At 35.8% G+C, this 17,083-nt stretch overlaps 1 protein-coding gene across 1 annotated transcript in view; it reads right to left on the bottom strand.

Annotated features, from left to right (window-relative positions):
• The window catches only part of CLTC (clathrin heavy chain), a 65,870-nt gene that overhangs the window by 2,842 nt on the left and 45,945 nt on the right, over positions 1–17,083 (bottom strand). The window contains exons 15-31 of the mRNA XM_047834027.1: positions 16,100–16,225; positions 15,080–15,222; positions 12,786–13,020; positions 11,987–12,109; positions 10,899–11,044; positions 10,243–10,426; positions 9,849–10,041; positions 9,222–9,379; positions 8,854–9,018; positions 8,626–8,733; positions 8,376–8,543; positions 7,868–8,017; positions 7,650–7,781; positions 7,425–7,535; positions 6,338–6,508; positions 5,529–5,750; positions 501–576 (exon numbers count right to left, since the gene is read on the bottom strand). Of these exons, the coding sequence (XP_047689983.1) occupies positions 501–576; positions 5,529–5,750; positions 6,338–6,508; positions 7,425–7,535; positions 7,650–7,781; positions 7,868–8,017; positions 8,376–8,543; positions 8,626–8,733; positions 8,854–9,018; positions 9,222–9,379; positions 9,849–10,041; positions 10,243–10,426; positions 10,899–11,044; positions 11,987–12,109; positions 12,786–13,020; positions 15,080–15,222; positions 16,100–16,225 (2,611 nt within the window). The remainder of the gene's footprint in view (positions 1–500; positions 577–5,528; positions 5,751–6,337; positions 6,509–7,424; positions 7,536–7,649; positions 7,782–7,867; positions 8,018–8,375; positions 8,544–8,625; positions 8,734–8,853; positions 9,019–9,221; positions 9,380–9,848; positions 10,042–10,242; positions 10,427–10,898; positions 11,045–11,986; positions 12,110–12,785; positions 13,021–15,079; positions 15,223–16,099; positions 16,226–17,083) is intronic.

A 17,083-nucleotide genomic window follows, 5' to 3' on the forward strand; every position in this document is an offset into this window, starting at 1 on the left:
GCACATAGAAGAAATTAAATTGCCCTATATATTCACTGAGAGTTTCAAGATCCTATCTCTCTGGAAAGTTCTCAAATGGAAACTACCTCGTTTTCTGCCCCAGTTAGAACTTACAGAGAAGATACACTCTGTCTGTAAAGCACCATAAAGACAGCCTTGGCATGTTTTCTTAGCTTCTGCATTTCTGAAAACTGAATTCATCAATACTTCTAATTTATGAATATGTAATCAATCAGTGAGCAGGCAAGAGGAAAATTTAGGTTATGATCTTAAGTGACTATTTTTTAAGATTATCTTTGCATTTAAGACTACCTTAAGTGAATAATAACAGTGTCTGCTTTAAGACTGTTTTCAGAAAAAGATGGTGGAATTATTCCTGAACTCCGTGAGCTTTTTGCACTTTAGACACTTAACTGTATTTCTATTCTGAAGTAGAATCCTTAAAGAATGAAACACTTGTCTACTACTTTTCTGTGGGTTTAAAGAGAGAGAGAGATTACCATAAACGATGGGTTGCGTCTCTGTAGCTTGTTCTTCTTCTTTTCTCAGTGATTCCGAAGCATCTAATTTATCCACCTGGAGAAAAACAGGTAATGTTACTTAGCACCTCAAAAATATTATACACCTAGGTTTATGGCAGAAAGTGGAAAAGCCTTAGTATGTTGAATTTTGTCAAAATAAAACAGACTAGAAAGAATATTCTCAGGCCCCCTCAAATTCAATGGCAATGTTCATAGTTCAGTCAAGGTGATTTTTAGCACTGTCATTATAAACCCTCAGGAAGGAGGGATTTATAAATGCCATAAAAGCTCACGCCAGGCTAAAACTGGGCATGCTAGGATGCAGCCAGCCTGAGGGAGGGAGATAACAAGAAGGAACCACTTTTTCAAATGAAGTTTAAACTTTATTAAAGGTAATAATAATGAACTCATAACCAGACAAGACTTCCCTCCCCAAAGGAAATGATATTCAAAAAAGTGAAATGAGTTAATGACTGGACAAGTACTCATTTAGAATAAGCTATCTTTTGCCAATTGTGCACAGCTTCTGCTGATAATTGTTATAGGTGCAGACTGAAATTTAAGACACAAAGTGGCTCCATATTCCATCTTTTTAGATAAAGACAGGCTGCATGTTTTAATGCTCTATTTTCTAAGAAGTAGAAATAGTAGTAGGAATGCCTAATTTTTGCCACATCTTTGAGGAAGAATTTGTTTTGTTTTTAATGAAGCCAAAGAAGTAAATGGCTACTACATGCTAACTACTCTAAATAAAAGTGGATAGTATCAGACAGAACTAATATAGTAGGAGTCCAAATGTTTAAAAAAAAAAAAAAAAAAGTGAAAAAAAAGGAGCTGGAATACACAGGTCCTTCCATAAACTAGTTATGTGACCCTGGCAAACCACTGTACTGACCCTCAAACTTCCTTGTCTATATAATGATGGTTGAATAAGATATTCTGCAAAATTTGTTATAGGACTAACATGATCTGGTACTATAATTCTGTGAAAAATTGGGAAGAAAGGATGTTAGGACAATGGGCTTAGGGGATATCTGCTATACAACTTCTACCTGCCTTTTAAACTCTATCTTTTAAACTACTTTTAAAAAGTTGGTATCTCAGTGAAAGTCTTATTTTTAGTTGGTCTATCATTATACTAGAAGTAAAACTAAAACTTCAAATTCTGACATGATCTATTCCTAGTGGTTTTCAGAGTGCGTCAAAATGAGAGGCAGAATACAGGAAAATCTTTTAATGAATGTTCACGGCATGTTCCTCAAAAAGGTAAATAGCGAAAAATCAGTCACAAAAAAAGACATGCAGACGTCAGTGAAAAACTATAAAGACTGGGTCCTAAAAAGGTTAAAACAGCCTTCCTTTCTCTTTGAAAGTATTTAAAAGTATGTTTGAGTCTTCACATAGGTTATTAAGGTTAGGACAGTATTTTATACATATTTTAATTGTCCCATATTAAATATTACATATATCTAATAGAATGTAAGTCTAATGCATTCTAGTTTATTAGGGAATAATTTGAGAAATGTAAGCTGAGGTAGACTCTAGATACCTTCAGATAAAATTTAGTTTTTCTACACTAGGAAGATGGGTTGGTTTGCTTTTGTTTACAGTTTTCCTATTTTTATAGACTAAAATAGTTCATGTGTTACAGAGTAGCCCAATATCAAAGTAAAAACTACTATGGAGAAGTTCCATGAGAGATACCCAATGTTTGGCATTCAAACTTAAATACTATTACTTAAATATTAAAAGCACAGTCTGTGCCATCAAGGGGTTTTGCTAATAACTAAACTGTATCCAAGAGTGAGCTAAAGAGGTTATACCAAAAAATACATGGATGAGTGTGCTTAACTTCCAAGTTATTAGAAGAAAAATGAAACAGCAAAAAACCCCACCACTGCAAAATACGTTTCCAGACTTTCAAGGACAAGAATCTAAAGTGAACACATGTTTAAACCTAAATGTCAGAGGTGAAGTTGAGTCAGATGTTGAAGAAAGAAGTCCTGTTACAGAAGTATACCAAAGACTTCGAAGAAGAGCTAGCAGTATCACAATGCCCATGCATGCACATAGGCAGGTTGGGCAGAGGGCAAAAAAAGAAAAAAAGACCTCTGAAGGAATAGCATCAAACTAAGCAAAAAATTTTTATTTTTCTATAATACGGGACAGCCTCTGGCACAGCAACATCCAATTTTTGTTTCCACTGACACAATTTAGACTGCTCAAAAAAGAAAAGCAGAGAAGGCTTTTATGAACACAAGCTTTTGTTAAGAGCTGTAACAAAAGTTTCTGATCCTTGGATAAAAAGAAAAATTACAGGGATAAAAAGAAAAATTACAGGTAAAGCGTGTCACTGAGATCAGTTCCATCTGTACTATTAAAAATTCACTATAATGTAAAAGGCTTTTCCACAAAGACTGCAATATGCTGCAGAGGAAAAGTTAACATGCAGTCAGTTATTCTGGTGTATGTGTGCATGAAAAAAAGGCAAAAGTACTGAAGCAAGAAGTGAGATCTGAAGATGACTGTTGCTATACAGGCTCTCAAGAAACACACACAGCCCACAGCAATGCTTTAAGAGTTTCAAAAGTAGTATGATGTAATTGCAATGACTGTTGTACATGCTTGATTTAAAACAATGCATAACACTGCAGTTCAATTACCTGTTTTTCACACACACGCTTTCTAACTGCCTTGCTTACTAGCTGCTGAAGGGCCTCACACACAATGCATTTTACTCAGGTTTGCCCTAAGTTCCAATGGTGATTCCAGTTTGGTTCAACATAATTTCAAGGCATTGTCCCCCACCCAAAATCTTTTAAATTTGTTTCAACTCTCCTTTACCTTCCCACCCTTTTACTACAACAATTTGATAACGGACGTTAAGTTTGTTTCATTTATATTGGGATGGAGACAAGCCAATGAAGGAAGCAGCAACCAAGAGGTGCCTAAATTTGACCTTGGACAAGCCAACAGATGAATGAAAGCAAATTTTAGGTATCTTCAGAGGTGTCCCTTATTACAGGAAGAAGTTAATATTGCTTCATTAAATACAGAAATATTCCGTGTTGCTTAGCAACAATTACAGCAAGCTACTCTCGTGATTAAAAAAGTTTTGTTTCCTCTTGAAAACGGACTAGCACCATAAGAACTGGACACCTGAAGAAACATGAGGAAAGTCTCTTCGGAAGCAGCTAGTATCTCTTGTATCTACTTTCAGCAAAAAATTAGTAAGAATCAAGAGATCAGAAACTGGATCACAGTCCTTCAATACCAAAAAAAAAAAAAAAACCAAAAGCCTTTTAGGGCACATATATACATATATAAATTCAACAACTGTCAGGCAAGCTCACAAAATAAAACCAGAGGCTGCTTAAATTTATTTAGAGTATTAAGAAAATCCTATTATGGTCCAGATACCCTGACAGGGAAGAGAAATTTCCTGAAACTTTGGAAATTAATATGGAAACTCACCATGCTCAGTTTTTAATAATACATTTAAGAGAGACTGTGAACCAACTACTGATTAGCCTCCTGCCCTTCCTAAAGCCTATTAGCCGATTAGTAGCAAACATCTACTAATGTCCTACAGCTCTATTATAGTTATGTTTCAAGGGACTTGCAGAGGCTTTAGTGAAAATTTATTGGGGGGGAAAAAGCAGCAGCAGCGTAGAAAAGGAAGGAAAAAAATCATGCAAATTCCTTAGACTTAGTCCTCCAGACTTAAAGATGGAAAAGAATCAACTTTCACCTTTTCCTTTATTGCATCAACCTGCAAAGGAATTCAGAAGGTGCAGCTTAGAAAAAAATCAAATTCCATATTGAGCATAAAAAGGTAGAATCAGCAACAAAGGTTTAGGGGAGAAACATCTAACCACTAAAAAAGGCATGAGAAAAGTGAAAATAAAGGGCATACTGGAAGCAAAATTTAGAACTTTTTTTTAAACTTCAGAGCTTATTGCAGAAGAATTTGTGCTAGAGTCAGTGTGAAAGAAAGCAGCATAATCACTAGTAAAACTTACAGCATTTCGGTTAACAGCAGCTTAGAGCCAGGTCTCATAAGTTGGCATTATGCATACAAAAAGAAGCTATTCTCATCTATAGCTAATATAAGGCAACTGTTTTCTTACACTGGATTTCAAGCAGTTTTTATACCAAAAATGTTAATTCTTAAAAAATTATAACTGGACACAATGGTATCTACTAGATGGTAGCCTAAAGAAATATTCATACTGGGGGCCGTTAGTGGTACTTTGTTTTTCCCCCTTTACTCCGGCATGCTGAAGAGATCAGATGGGAAACTCCAAATTTAATAAGCATGTTTTTGCTTTGACAAATGGATCCTTTAGGACCATTTTTTTTTTTAATGTTCTACAGTAAAGAGCTAGTAACTGTTGAGGATCTAGTGAGTAAAAAATATTATGGTATCAAAAAGGGACACTAAGAGGAGTGAATTTAATAAAATGATTATAACCACAGCTTGTTTAATGCACTTTTAGGTAATATGTTAAACTCCTATGATTTTTTTAAATTAGGGGTTAAACTATCAAAATATTGAGAAAATTAACAGGATGTTAAGAATAAAGATTTTGCTTCCCAAAAAGAAACAGGCATACATATTAAAGTCAAGAAGCAACCAAAAAAAAGGGAATCTATACTACTAAGTTACGGACATCTAAGTCACAAGAACGGATTTGAGGAAGATGTTATTTTCAGGAAAAAAAAAATTTTTTTTATCAGATGTTAAAAAAAAACAAACATACAATATAGAAGTAATACTATTCACCCTCAGAAATACATGGAGGGTAAACATACTGACATGTTTGAGTTCCCTTTTCCATTCAATGTCACTTGTCAGACATCAAAAATTTCTGGAGAATATTTTATGACAATCAAATTGACTTACTTCCACTAGACAAAAAAAATTTGAAAAAAAATAGACCTGCATGTGTAATTTTATATATCCTCAAGGTAAGTAGTTCTGAATACACACAGAGGCGCCATTACCTTTGTCAAGTATTCCTTCATGACCTGGATGAAATAGGGCATGGCAAAATCCATGATATTGTGCCTCCATGCAGTTTCAAGGACAACATCTGGCCTTAAAAGATCGTAACAGGTAAAAAGACAAGCTCCAAAGCACTCTCTTTTTTCTTCCTGCAAAAACCACTGTAGGAGTTCTTCAGCCAATTCAGTATCTTTAGATTCAGAGGCATACTGCATTGCATCCTATTCAAAGGAAAGGATGATGGTGAAACATTAAACTCAAATATGCTGAAATGGCAAACCAATTATACAATGGGGGGTGGGGGATCCCAGTTATATCATCTAAATTGAAGATTTGTTGAAAGAAAAGAAAAAAATAGGGTGAACAATCTTTTTTTAAACAGAGAGTGGCTTGACAGAACATAAGATGACCACTAGAATCAAGAAATTGACTTAATTACCACCTCCCTCAAATGGGGGCTTAAAGACAATTCTCACATTTGCAAGACTAATACTTGTATAGACCATAATCACTTCTCTTTTAATTTCTTCTAAATTTATTTACTTTGACAGAGAGCAAGTACAAGCGAGTGTGAGAGGGGCAGAAAGAGAGGGAGAGAGAGAGACAGAATCCCAAGCAGGCTCTGCTCACAGCTGGACACAGGGCTCAAACTCAGTCAGAACATCACCTAAACTGAAACCATGAGTCGGAGACTTAACCAACTGGGCCTCCCAGGTGCCCCTGTAATCACTTCTAATACACCATTATAGGGTTACAACAGGTCATCTAGTACTTGACTTAATAGGCCGGCCCCCACCAACATTCCCACCTTGTACAGACTGTCTTTCTTGCACAGCTCTACACTCTGTTTCCAGCGGTTGTTGCCTTTGAAGAGATAAGCAGCAATTCTTCTGAACTCAATGAGTTCATGTTTTTCCAAACGCTGAGCAAGTGAGATATTGTCAAAGTTGTCATAAGCATCTATAGATGTTCGCAGAGCCTTAAAAAAAAGAAAAAAAAAAAGCCATCCAATGCCAAATCAGTTTCATTTTAGTTTAAAATTTATTCCATGATTCTTGATCAAGGAGTCATTACTGTATATGACTGACTGTATATGATGTGATCGATATGCTGTATGATGTGTATGTATAGAATACAACTTGATCAATGAGCATTGTAATATGACAGCCTAGATTCAAGCATCAAACCAGAAAGTTGTAAGCTGAACAAGTATCAAGGTTCTTCAATCTGACTGTATAACAAAAATCTTCAAAGGTACTACAAAACTTCTGTAATTTTCTCCAAGGTTTTCAGTATCAAAACTTTGAATAGTTACGAAAATGGCAGGATTTGTAATTTGGAGGATAAGATTTTATGCTTCAGAGAAACTTCTGATACAATGTGACATGGTAGTTTGTCATATAGCTAAGCATGGGATCTGAACCCATCATTTGTTGGTAATAAGAGAAAGAAAAAAGGCAACTAGCTTAACCTTAACTGTAATTTTGTTTTTGCAAAATTCTTCACAAAGGCAAGTTTATTAAAAGACAGATACTAATATGCTACAGGGCAAGAAAAGCAGTGAATAAATACACTTAATACCAAATCAGTTTTACAGACTAGTTAAAAAAATCCAAAACTCTTTGAACCTTGCCTACAATCAAGATGTTTAGGGATGAAGTAACCATAACATTTTTTCTAAAGCATTAACCAACACAAGATCTAAGCAAAATTCTGCAAACTTTGCACTTAAAAGTCAGATTTATTGATCCTGAAAACACCACTAAATTAGATCCGAGGCATACAAGTACCTACTGTTTACAAACCTAAGGGATAAAGGGTTTTACTCGAAAACATACCAATAACCCAATTATAACCTGAATTTTGAGAATATATGCAAGAACTAAAAGTTTTACCTGATAATCTTCTTCGGTAATAAAGAGGTTGTTCAGTGATTCATTCACAGACTTGTTGTTGTGGTTTTGAACTGAACGCAAATATGGTTTCACCAGTGGTAGCTGTTTAACCTTTAAAATAAGGAGTGTTTTACAAACATAATACATCCTTAAAGTTCCACAGACAACAGTTACCGATGTAAGTCTTAGCTCCCTACTACGAGGTTTTGAAGTTTTTAGAATTACCTTGCTGAAATAATTGACAGCACGAGTATGATCCAACCGTGGAGACAGCACCATCAGCAAATCATTTAACAACAGAGGCTTGAATTCTAGGTAGAACTGTATTGCTCTGTAGTATAGTTCCACATTGGCAACCTAAAGTGGGAAAAGTCCACATAGAAGTTGAGTTATTTACTAATGAGCTCCTTTTGAAGCTTGTATCTTCTGAAGAAGATACACACCTTGGTAATAATATCTTTGAACTGCCCTTCTTTCCATGCATCAGTTGGATGGTTCATCATAGTAATTATGGCATTATCATACTCTTCATACTTGTCATACAAAAACACCAATTCTGCCCAGAGATGAGCTTGTTCTGCAGCTCTAAGCACCTATGTAAGAGAGATTTAATTGCTTTAGATATGGGTCTGTAATTCTAGCTAAAGCTTAAAAAAGAAAAGAAAAAGAAAAAAACAGAGGAAGGAAAGTTTATTTGAGAGAAAGAGAGAGCATGCACACATGTGCACATGTTGCAAATGGGTGAGGGGTAGAGAAAGGGAGAGAGAATCCTAAGCAAGCTCCACACTGTCAGTGCAGAGCCTGAAGTGGGCCTAAACGCACAAACCATGAGATCATGACATGAGCCGAAACGAAGAGTTGGGACGCTTAATCGACTGAGCCACCCAGGCAACCCATTGAAGTTTCAGTTATAGCTACAGAGCCACCTCACAATGTTAAAAGGCTGATTACCTTAGGAATATTCACTCTGGACCAGAACAGCTCCAGATGCTCCCTCATTTTCTGTGGCTTAAATTTAGAATATAGAATAGCTAATTCGGTAAACATTCCCATATGAGCTCGCTCAAGTCCCAGTGCTGCTTCCAACATGGTTATCAGTTCTTCAAAGTATCCTCGGTCCTGAATAAGGGAAATACGCAATTAAAGTTTAAGACTATCTGTGGCAATAGATCTCAACTAATAAAAGACTCTTGTTCATTACCTGATAGTAGTTGATAAGTTCCTCCAATTCATCTGCATGTACTACAATATGAAGCCCACACATTTGAGCTAGACGGAATTCCTTGCCATCTACACAGGCGAAGCAGACCTATAACAAAAATTTCAACTACATAAACTCAAATGTAAACATGGCTGGTTAATTCAATTAATCAGTTTAAAGAGATTTCTAAACATCTGAATTCTTCATTCAAACTGGTATTGAGATTACCTCTTTCCATGTTCGAGTACTATTAGCTTTCCTAGCTCCATCAACAGCTGCCTGATATTCACCCAGGTGAACGAGGGTAGATGCCAAGCGTCCAAAATTGGAGACATTGTTGTACAGTAATTTAGCAGCATCATACATTTTTTCATCATAACAACGATCACCAACCTGAAACAAACAAACGCAAATAAACACAATCCATTTTTGGTAGGCCTAAACTCAATCCTCATTCCAAAGTCACAATTCAATTTAATACTGATAAACACTGTATTTCCTTTGGAATCATCAGTTGTGATGGGTTGATCCTACTAATAAAAAGTTGCTTAACAGTTGACTTCTACACTTTGAAAAAATCTGAACAGGAAACCCACTTGTTGGATATGAGCATTATTTGGCCCATTGATGAACTCTTCCAACTCTGCAAGGCGGTTCGTTTTAGCCAGTGCAAATATCAATTCTGTCTCCACATAGGATTCACGAGCCTTCTTACGGGCCATCTGCAAGTACTTCACTAGTTCTTCCCAGTTTCCTAGGTATAAAGAAGAAAATAAATCCAAACACTAATATCCTAATATTTTTCACTCAAATAAATGAAAATTATTGTTAATTTCCTTTTTAAGGAACCAATATAGAAAATAACAAATCTAAACAATGAAATGCATCTAAAATGGCAAAATTCCTGTTCCATTTCTGTATTATCACTGACCAAATGAACAGTTGAATTCCCCCTTTATTAATTATCCTTTTCCTTGAAGTTGTAAGATTAGAACTCGATCAGAATTTTATGAGAATTTTAATCTTCCCTATGGACCTTTGTAAGTTCACAAAATGCAGCCTTTCTGTATGTGGACTAAGATGGAGTGCTAAATGTCTTCACAAGTAACCGTGCAATATCTAACTCCTATATAAATTCAGAACAGACCGATGTCCTAATGCTTAGGGCTAATCATAGCTTCAGTACATTTTCTGAGGTCACAAACACATAAAAGAAGTCATACCACTGGTGTTGGCAGCCTGAACAACTTCCATGTAGGATGAAGGATCATCCGCTTTGATGTAAGAATCAATGGCTTCTTTCACCATTCCTTTCTGCAACTGGGCTTTTGCAAGCTGACTCCAGACCGCTGGTTCATTGCAGCGTTCAGCAAACTCATATGCCCGGTCCAAGTTTCCAATATGTTCAATCAAGACCTAGGCAACCAATTTCTGAATTAGGGTTACAGTAGAATGAATCTGGCCACACAGCAATTACATGTAAATGGTTAGGATTTTATTGCTTTTTCTACTGCCCAAACCATCAATTATGCCAGGCCTGACAGGCCTGTATAGCATACAATAATCAAGAGAAGGCAGTACCTTCAGTAAATCAACTTAGGCAATCTGAAGACCTACCTGCACTGCTGAAGTATTGACATCAAATTTCCGGAAAATGGCAAATGCTTCTTCAAACAACTCATTGCAGATTGCGATATTGGCAATATCTGGGGCATCATAATTATCCAGGCGGTTAATATACTCCATAACACGTGTACGGTCAGCCTTGATTGCAGTGAGGATGAGGAGGTTTTGCAAATTCCTTTTAAGGAAAAAAAAAATTTTTGGATGTATTATTTCAAAAGCTTATTAGTCATGAAGAATAAACACTACAGCTATGAAGAGTTTTTTTTTGTCTCAATGGCAGGATGAGGAGTGTATGAGAAGAGTAATAATTCAGACAACATTCTCTAGTCTTTTTCTTTTTGTTCCTTCTCAAAACTGAAAAGCCACAATTAAAGACTGAATATAAGAGGGGGGTGCCTAGGTGGCTCAGCTGGTTAAGCATCTGACTCTTGGTTTGGGCTCAGATCATGACCTCATGATTAGCGAGTTCAAGCTCCTCCTCATGCCCCACACTGATGGTGTAGAGCCTGCTTGGGATTCTCTCTCTCCCTCTCTCTCTGCCCCTCCCCTGCTCGCTTTCTCTCACTCTCTCTCAAAATACATTAAAAAAAAGAAAAAAAAAAAAAAGACTGAATATAAAGAGCCAATGGACCCTTCTTATAGCATACCTGTGTTCACTGAATACAGAGTTATCAAGGACAATTTTCTCCAGCAGTTCAATGAGTTCATTAGGAAGGTCTGCAGTCATAAAAGCCTTGACAGTTACTGACACTTCTTCAGGGTCCTGAGTTTCAGACAAGGCTGTCTGTACAACCTATAGAATACATATAGAGTTAAGTACTAAAAATCAGGGTGGTTATGAAGACATTATCTAATGAGAATAATCTGGCATAGGAAAAATACCTTTACATTTACCACACAAAGGTGTTTTCTACACAAATCCACATATACCCATATCATCCACATATACCCATTCTTCTGAAAAAAATCACCCTAATTACATAATTTCTATCTTTTTTTTCCTGATTAAAACATTATCCACAATAACCACTCCTCATTATCACTTTAATGACTACATATGATTCAACTACATAGATGTGGCAATACAGACTAATTCCTCCATGTTTTGATAGTTATATGGCTCCCAGATTCTTTAATAGGAAGCTTTGTATCTAACATGGGAGTTTTCCTTAGAAATGCTTCCTAGGAGAGGAATGAAGAATTAACAGCTTTTGATTTATTCTCTTCCATATTTATACTTCAACCAGGAGAATTTAAGAACCATTATAACAACATTCAATTTTTACTTTTTAAAAAAATTTTTCATGGTTTTAAAAAATGTTTTCAATTTACAATGTGTGTAAATTTATATATATATAAACATGTGTATATGTATTAGTATAATTTTATTTCATTCTTTTTTACAGTCTTCTCTTATAGTAAAATATGATCCATTTAAGTACATATGGGTATACGATGACAGGAAAGGTTTTATTTGTAGTTAAAAAGATGAGACTTAAGGGGTGCCTGGATGGTTGAGTTGGTTAAGTGTCCTGACTCTTGGTTTCAGCTCAAGTCATGATTTCACAGTTTGCAAGTTCCAGCCCCTCATCAGACTCTGCTGACAAGTGTTGAACACGCTTGGGATTTCTCTCTCCCTCTTCTCTCTGCCCCTTCCCTCACTTGCATGCACTCTCTCTCAAAAAATAAATAAACATTAAAAAAAAAGAACCTTAAATACATTTGCCAATTTTACCTGGTCAATAAGGGGTCTCCTGTAAGGATTACTTTCCAGCAGCACACTACCCCATAATTCTGGATCCTTTCGGCGTACCAAATAGCGGGAAAGACTTTTGAAGAGGGAATTCTCATTGCAAACCTAAGTAAGATATTAACAGGTTAGTTTCAAGGTAAAAAGTAAAGACTTCTTATAGACTACTTTAAAGGTTATTTCCTTTATATACACACTTTTTATTGTTTCATTGTGAAAAAATCCATTACTTTTACATATAAACCTGAATAAGTCACAACCAAGTTGTTATTAAAATTCAACATGTAATCCTATACTAAAAGAAAAAAAATGTTATAAAATGTCACTGACTGGGTCAATGACAAAACTAGACTAAAACAGGTATTAAAGTATTCTATCAGTGTCAAAATAACTAAAGTTGGTATCTACAGTGTGGTTATGAAACAGAATTCCTTACTCTTAGGATTATACACTGAAGAGGTATGCAACTTACTCTCCTATGTGCGCACATATACATATGTATGGTGTGTATGTGTGTTTATGTATGAGACAATGTATGAAACACAGTGAGAAAACTACTGGATTAAAATGTTAATAAGTGAAGATAGACTTAATTTGTTATTTTGGCCACTTTAAATTCACAATTATTGTCAAATAAAGTTTTTTAAAAAAGCACTCATCTACAAGAAATGCTCTGTATTACCTAAAGCCACTGTTAAACTCAAAATTCACTAATTTAACATTATGCAACAGGTTTTAAAAAACTCAGCCTTCTCTCTGTACACATTCAGCTATTAGTACTCACATTAATAAGTTCCAGATCACACTGGCCACGTTCATAAGCAACACAAGCCAAATGTGGATCTCTCTTCTCACAATACTTTCCAACAACACGACTGTCATAATAAGGATTTTCACGAAGAAATCTCTCTGGGTTGTTATTACTGTCTATGTAGATTTTGGCTAATGCGTTGTGAGTAGCAGGCTCCTCACAGCCCTCATGAATTCTGGCCTCTAGCCAAGGCAGAAGCAGTTTCAATCTAGTATTAAAAAAAAACACACACATACACACACACACACAAAACCACACATGCTGTATTATAAAAAAACAAAACAAAACACACACAACTCTTGACATGCTAAATACAGAAATACCTTATATGGTATATAATGTTTTCCCATAAATGATTTTGAATTCTCAAAAATTCCATTACCAACTGGGAAATTAAGATTCAGAGATGATTAAATGATTTGCCCATTACACAGAAGATAGCCTTAGAGTCTCCTAGACCTATCTGCCACATTATCTAGATAGAATATAGAAAGAAGAGATTCACAGATTCATGTTGTTCTTTTTTATACTGGACAAAATATCTAGATATTTGGAAGAAGAGTATGTGGTATGAGAAAAAAGGCCAGATTACCTAACGTTTCTTACAATTTTAACACAATTAACAGACATTACCTATAGCCACAGGGGTCAGTACCCTAAATACACAATGGGAAAAAAATCTGGTAGCATTAGAAACTCTAGGTTTAAAAAAAAAAAAAAGAAAAGAAAAGAAAAAAGAAACTCTAGGTTTAATAATACTGCCAGTCATATGATCACTCCACCAAGTATCATGGTTTCACTACACTGTAGCTTATGTTTCAATGGTCCTGATGACTAACACTCTTTTGACCATGGTTAAGTATTACAAGCACCCAGAGGAAAAACAGTAGGCCATATTTTGGCTACCAAATTCATGTAGTTATTTTGAATACACTCCCATTAGGGTAAAGACACAACTTTTGTATTAAGGCAAAAATTCAAGATCCTATAAACACATGCAATCCAAGCAGATATGCCATGGCAATCGAAAGAATATAGATTAGTTAAGGCACATTTAGACTAGTGTCTCAGGTGTGAATCTAGTTTATCACAATATAACTTGTAACTTAAAGACCAAATTGTCTAGCTGTAACTATCTGGCTATTGGCTTAGAATACACAACAAACAAGATTGTTTTCAGGTATTAAGATTTAAGAGTCAACTGAAACCTCCTTCTAAATATTAAATTGTTATGAACTATAATCAGTTCAAATTAGGCTCAAGCTTTTAAAATCAGTATTCTTGATCTGCATTGTACTTAAGTACAGAATTTTTCTTTCTTTTTTTTTTTTTTATTTAAAAATTTTTTTTCAACGTTTATTTATTTTTGGGACAGAGAGAGACAGAGCATGAACGGGGGAGGGGAAGAGAGAGAGGGAGACACAGAATCCGAAACAGGCTCCAGGCCCCGAGCCATCAGCCCAGAGCCCGACGCGGGGCTCGAACTCCCGGACCGCGAGACCGTGACCCGGCTGAAGTCGGACGCCCAACCGACTGCGCCACCCAGGCGCCCCAAGTACAGAATTTTTCTATGTTTGTAATATTCAAATACGAATTCTATGAATACCATTATTAGGACACCTATACCAACCCCGGTTAAAATTAAATCCCATAGGGTTTCTCGTTATCTTTCAAAGCCAGAGTAATTTCCCACTATTATACCAACCCGCCAATCTCATTTACTCTATCCACACTTTCTAAACATACTAGTTCATCAAAATGTCCCAGCTAAAAAAAAAAAGACTTCATGGTACAATAAATTTTTAGAAAAAAATTTTAGAAATTTCCTCTACTGGAAATTCAGAATTCATATTATCACATTAAGGTTCAAATTAAAAATCAGTTTAACCCCAGAGTTATGCAGGGACCCTTTTCTCTCATTATACTTGAGAAAAATTAATCAGAGAAGAATCAGTTACTAAAATAGTGGTACTGTAACTAAGTAAAAAGAGGCTTTTACATAGTTTACATTAAAAACAGTCAAATCACACAGCTGTAATTAAAAACATGCAAATAATGTCTATATGACAAAGCTGTAATGTTTTAGAAAACAGATTTCTTTCAGCACCTACAGCTAACTTATCACTTCTAAATTAGATGTCTCCAGGGAATCATGATCCACATTTTATTAAACAGCTTTTAGGCAAATGACAGGTTGTATTTTTATCCATTACCAAGCTAAGAGAGACTGATTTATCCCAGTTATATAGGTCAAAATGGTACCACACCTGTTTCTTTTTTCAACCTCAGCTACAAGCTCATCAGTAGAGAATTGACCTCTTACAACAAGAATCAAATTTTTAATGACATCTTCAGAGCAATCAACATCAAGCAATCCTCCAATAACCACAGGAAGTCGACTCGGATTCACCTATGGTTAAAAAAAAAATGTCGTTATCTTTAATAAGCAAAGAAAGCATAAAGAAGTTTTAAAAAAATTAAACTCATTTCCCTTTTTTAGCTCAGTTTTAAAATTCAGTAATAAACCGAGAGTTTAAATTTGCAAGTAGACAGGAAAAGTTAGCAGGAAGTGTGGCTTGGTTAAATAATTACCTCAGCATCGCTCCACACAAATTAAATAAGTCCAAAGAAGCTACAGTCACAGAATGTGTACAGAAGACTAATTTAAAGGCCTCCATTACAGCAGAACTGCCTTTTGATTTCTGGAGTTAGAAGGTAAAGTTTCTAAGATCAGTATTTAAGATGGTTTTACTGTGCTTTCAAAGTCTACGGCTTCCACACAAACACCTCAGGGGTTAGGTCACCAAGTAAGTTGTGTGTAGGTGTCACCCAACTTTTCATCTACGGCAGTTTGTTCTGGTTTACATACTTATACCTGAATGCAAAATTCTAATCTAAATAAGGATTCCCCTTTTTCTGAAGGGGAAAAAAAAAAGTTGAAAGCCACTGTAGCAGACCACTCCCATTATGTACAGAGTTTCAGAAAGATATGAAGATTTCCATAGTGTGAGAAGTACAATCTACAATATGGTACTTTTAAAAATTTTTTTTTTCCAACGTTTTTATTTATTTTTGGGACAGAGAGAGACAGAGCATGAACGGGGGAGGGGCAGAGAGAGAGGGAGACACAGAATCGGAAACAGGCTCCAGGCTCCGAGCCATCAGCCCAGAGCCTGACGCGGGGCTCGAACTCACGGACCGCGAGATCATGACCTGGCTGAAGTCGGACGCTTAACCGACTGCGCCACCCAGGCGCCCCCAATATGGTACTTTTAAGTATTACTTACCTTCTGTACGTATATCTCTATATACTTTTGAAGATTATTTCTATATAAATAGAGCACCAAATCATGAACAAAGTCAAACCGATCACACACAATGATAAGTGGTAACTGATCTGTTAGCTTCGCTTCCTGAAAAAAGAACAACAACAAAAAAAGCCGTAATTGTCTCCTTCTGTGAGCTTTCGAATCTATGTAAAATAGGGGAATCTATTCTACACTGGTGGGAGAGGCTCACATAAAGGTCCTTTCCACATGTACCATTTACCAAAAAAAAGTAACAAATTAAGATTTGTGAGCCACCAGTGGCATTCAGGATAGAAAACCATCACACTGGGGACTTTAACAGTAACATTTCAACTGAATTGAGTGTTGATTTAAGAATTACAGTCACATTGTCAAAATGGCAAAAATGGCTCATAGTTATTGCAAACTAATGATTTTTTATCCCTCCCAAATTCCAATCTATATGGCTAGCCCCTAACACTATTACGATAAAGCCTACAAGGAGCAGCATAATGGTGACAGCCACGAATATACCACATGCTGCTGTGATAAGAAAAAGGTTAAAAAAAGAAAAAAGCACATAAAGAAAAGACATCTTTAAATTACCAGTTGCTTTTACCATTACAAATACCAAGCTATAATCCTACTTACAGATTTACACAGATGTTACAGACAGGTAGATAAGACCTACACTGGGCATTTACCTGATACATGTCCTGTTACATTCCACAGACATAAGGTACAGCACAAAAAACAACAGTTTCCATCAGGAATTCATTTATACAAAGTAAAACATTCCTCAATAAATGATTCCTCTATGACAGTCTACTAAGCAAGGAGAACTAAGCAGGATAGGACTTTCCCCAATGGACAGCCACTAAGAACATTTGCAATGTTACAAAAAAATGGTTCCTAAGTTTAGCACACATCACTCATCCAATTACAAGTAACTGAAAATTAGCCTATGAAGTGATTAGAGTGTAA

This window comes from Prionailurus viverrinus, chromosome E1 (assembly GCF_022837055.1).
Source record: "Prionailurus viverrinus isolate Anna chromosome E1, UM_Priviv_1.0, whole genome shotgun sequence".
NCBI lineage: Eukaryota > Metazoa > Chordata > Mammalia > Carnivora > Felidae > Prionailurus > Prionailurus viverrinus.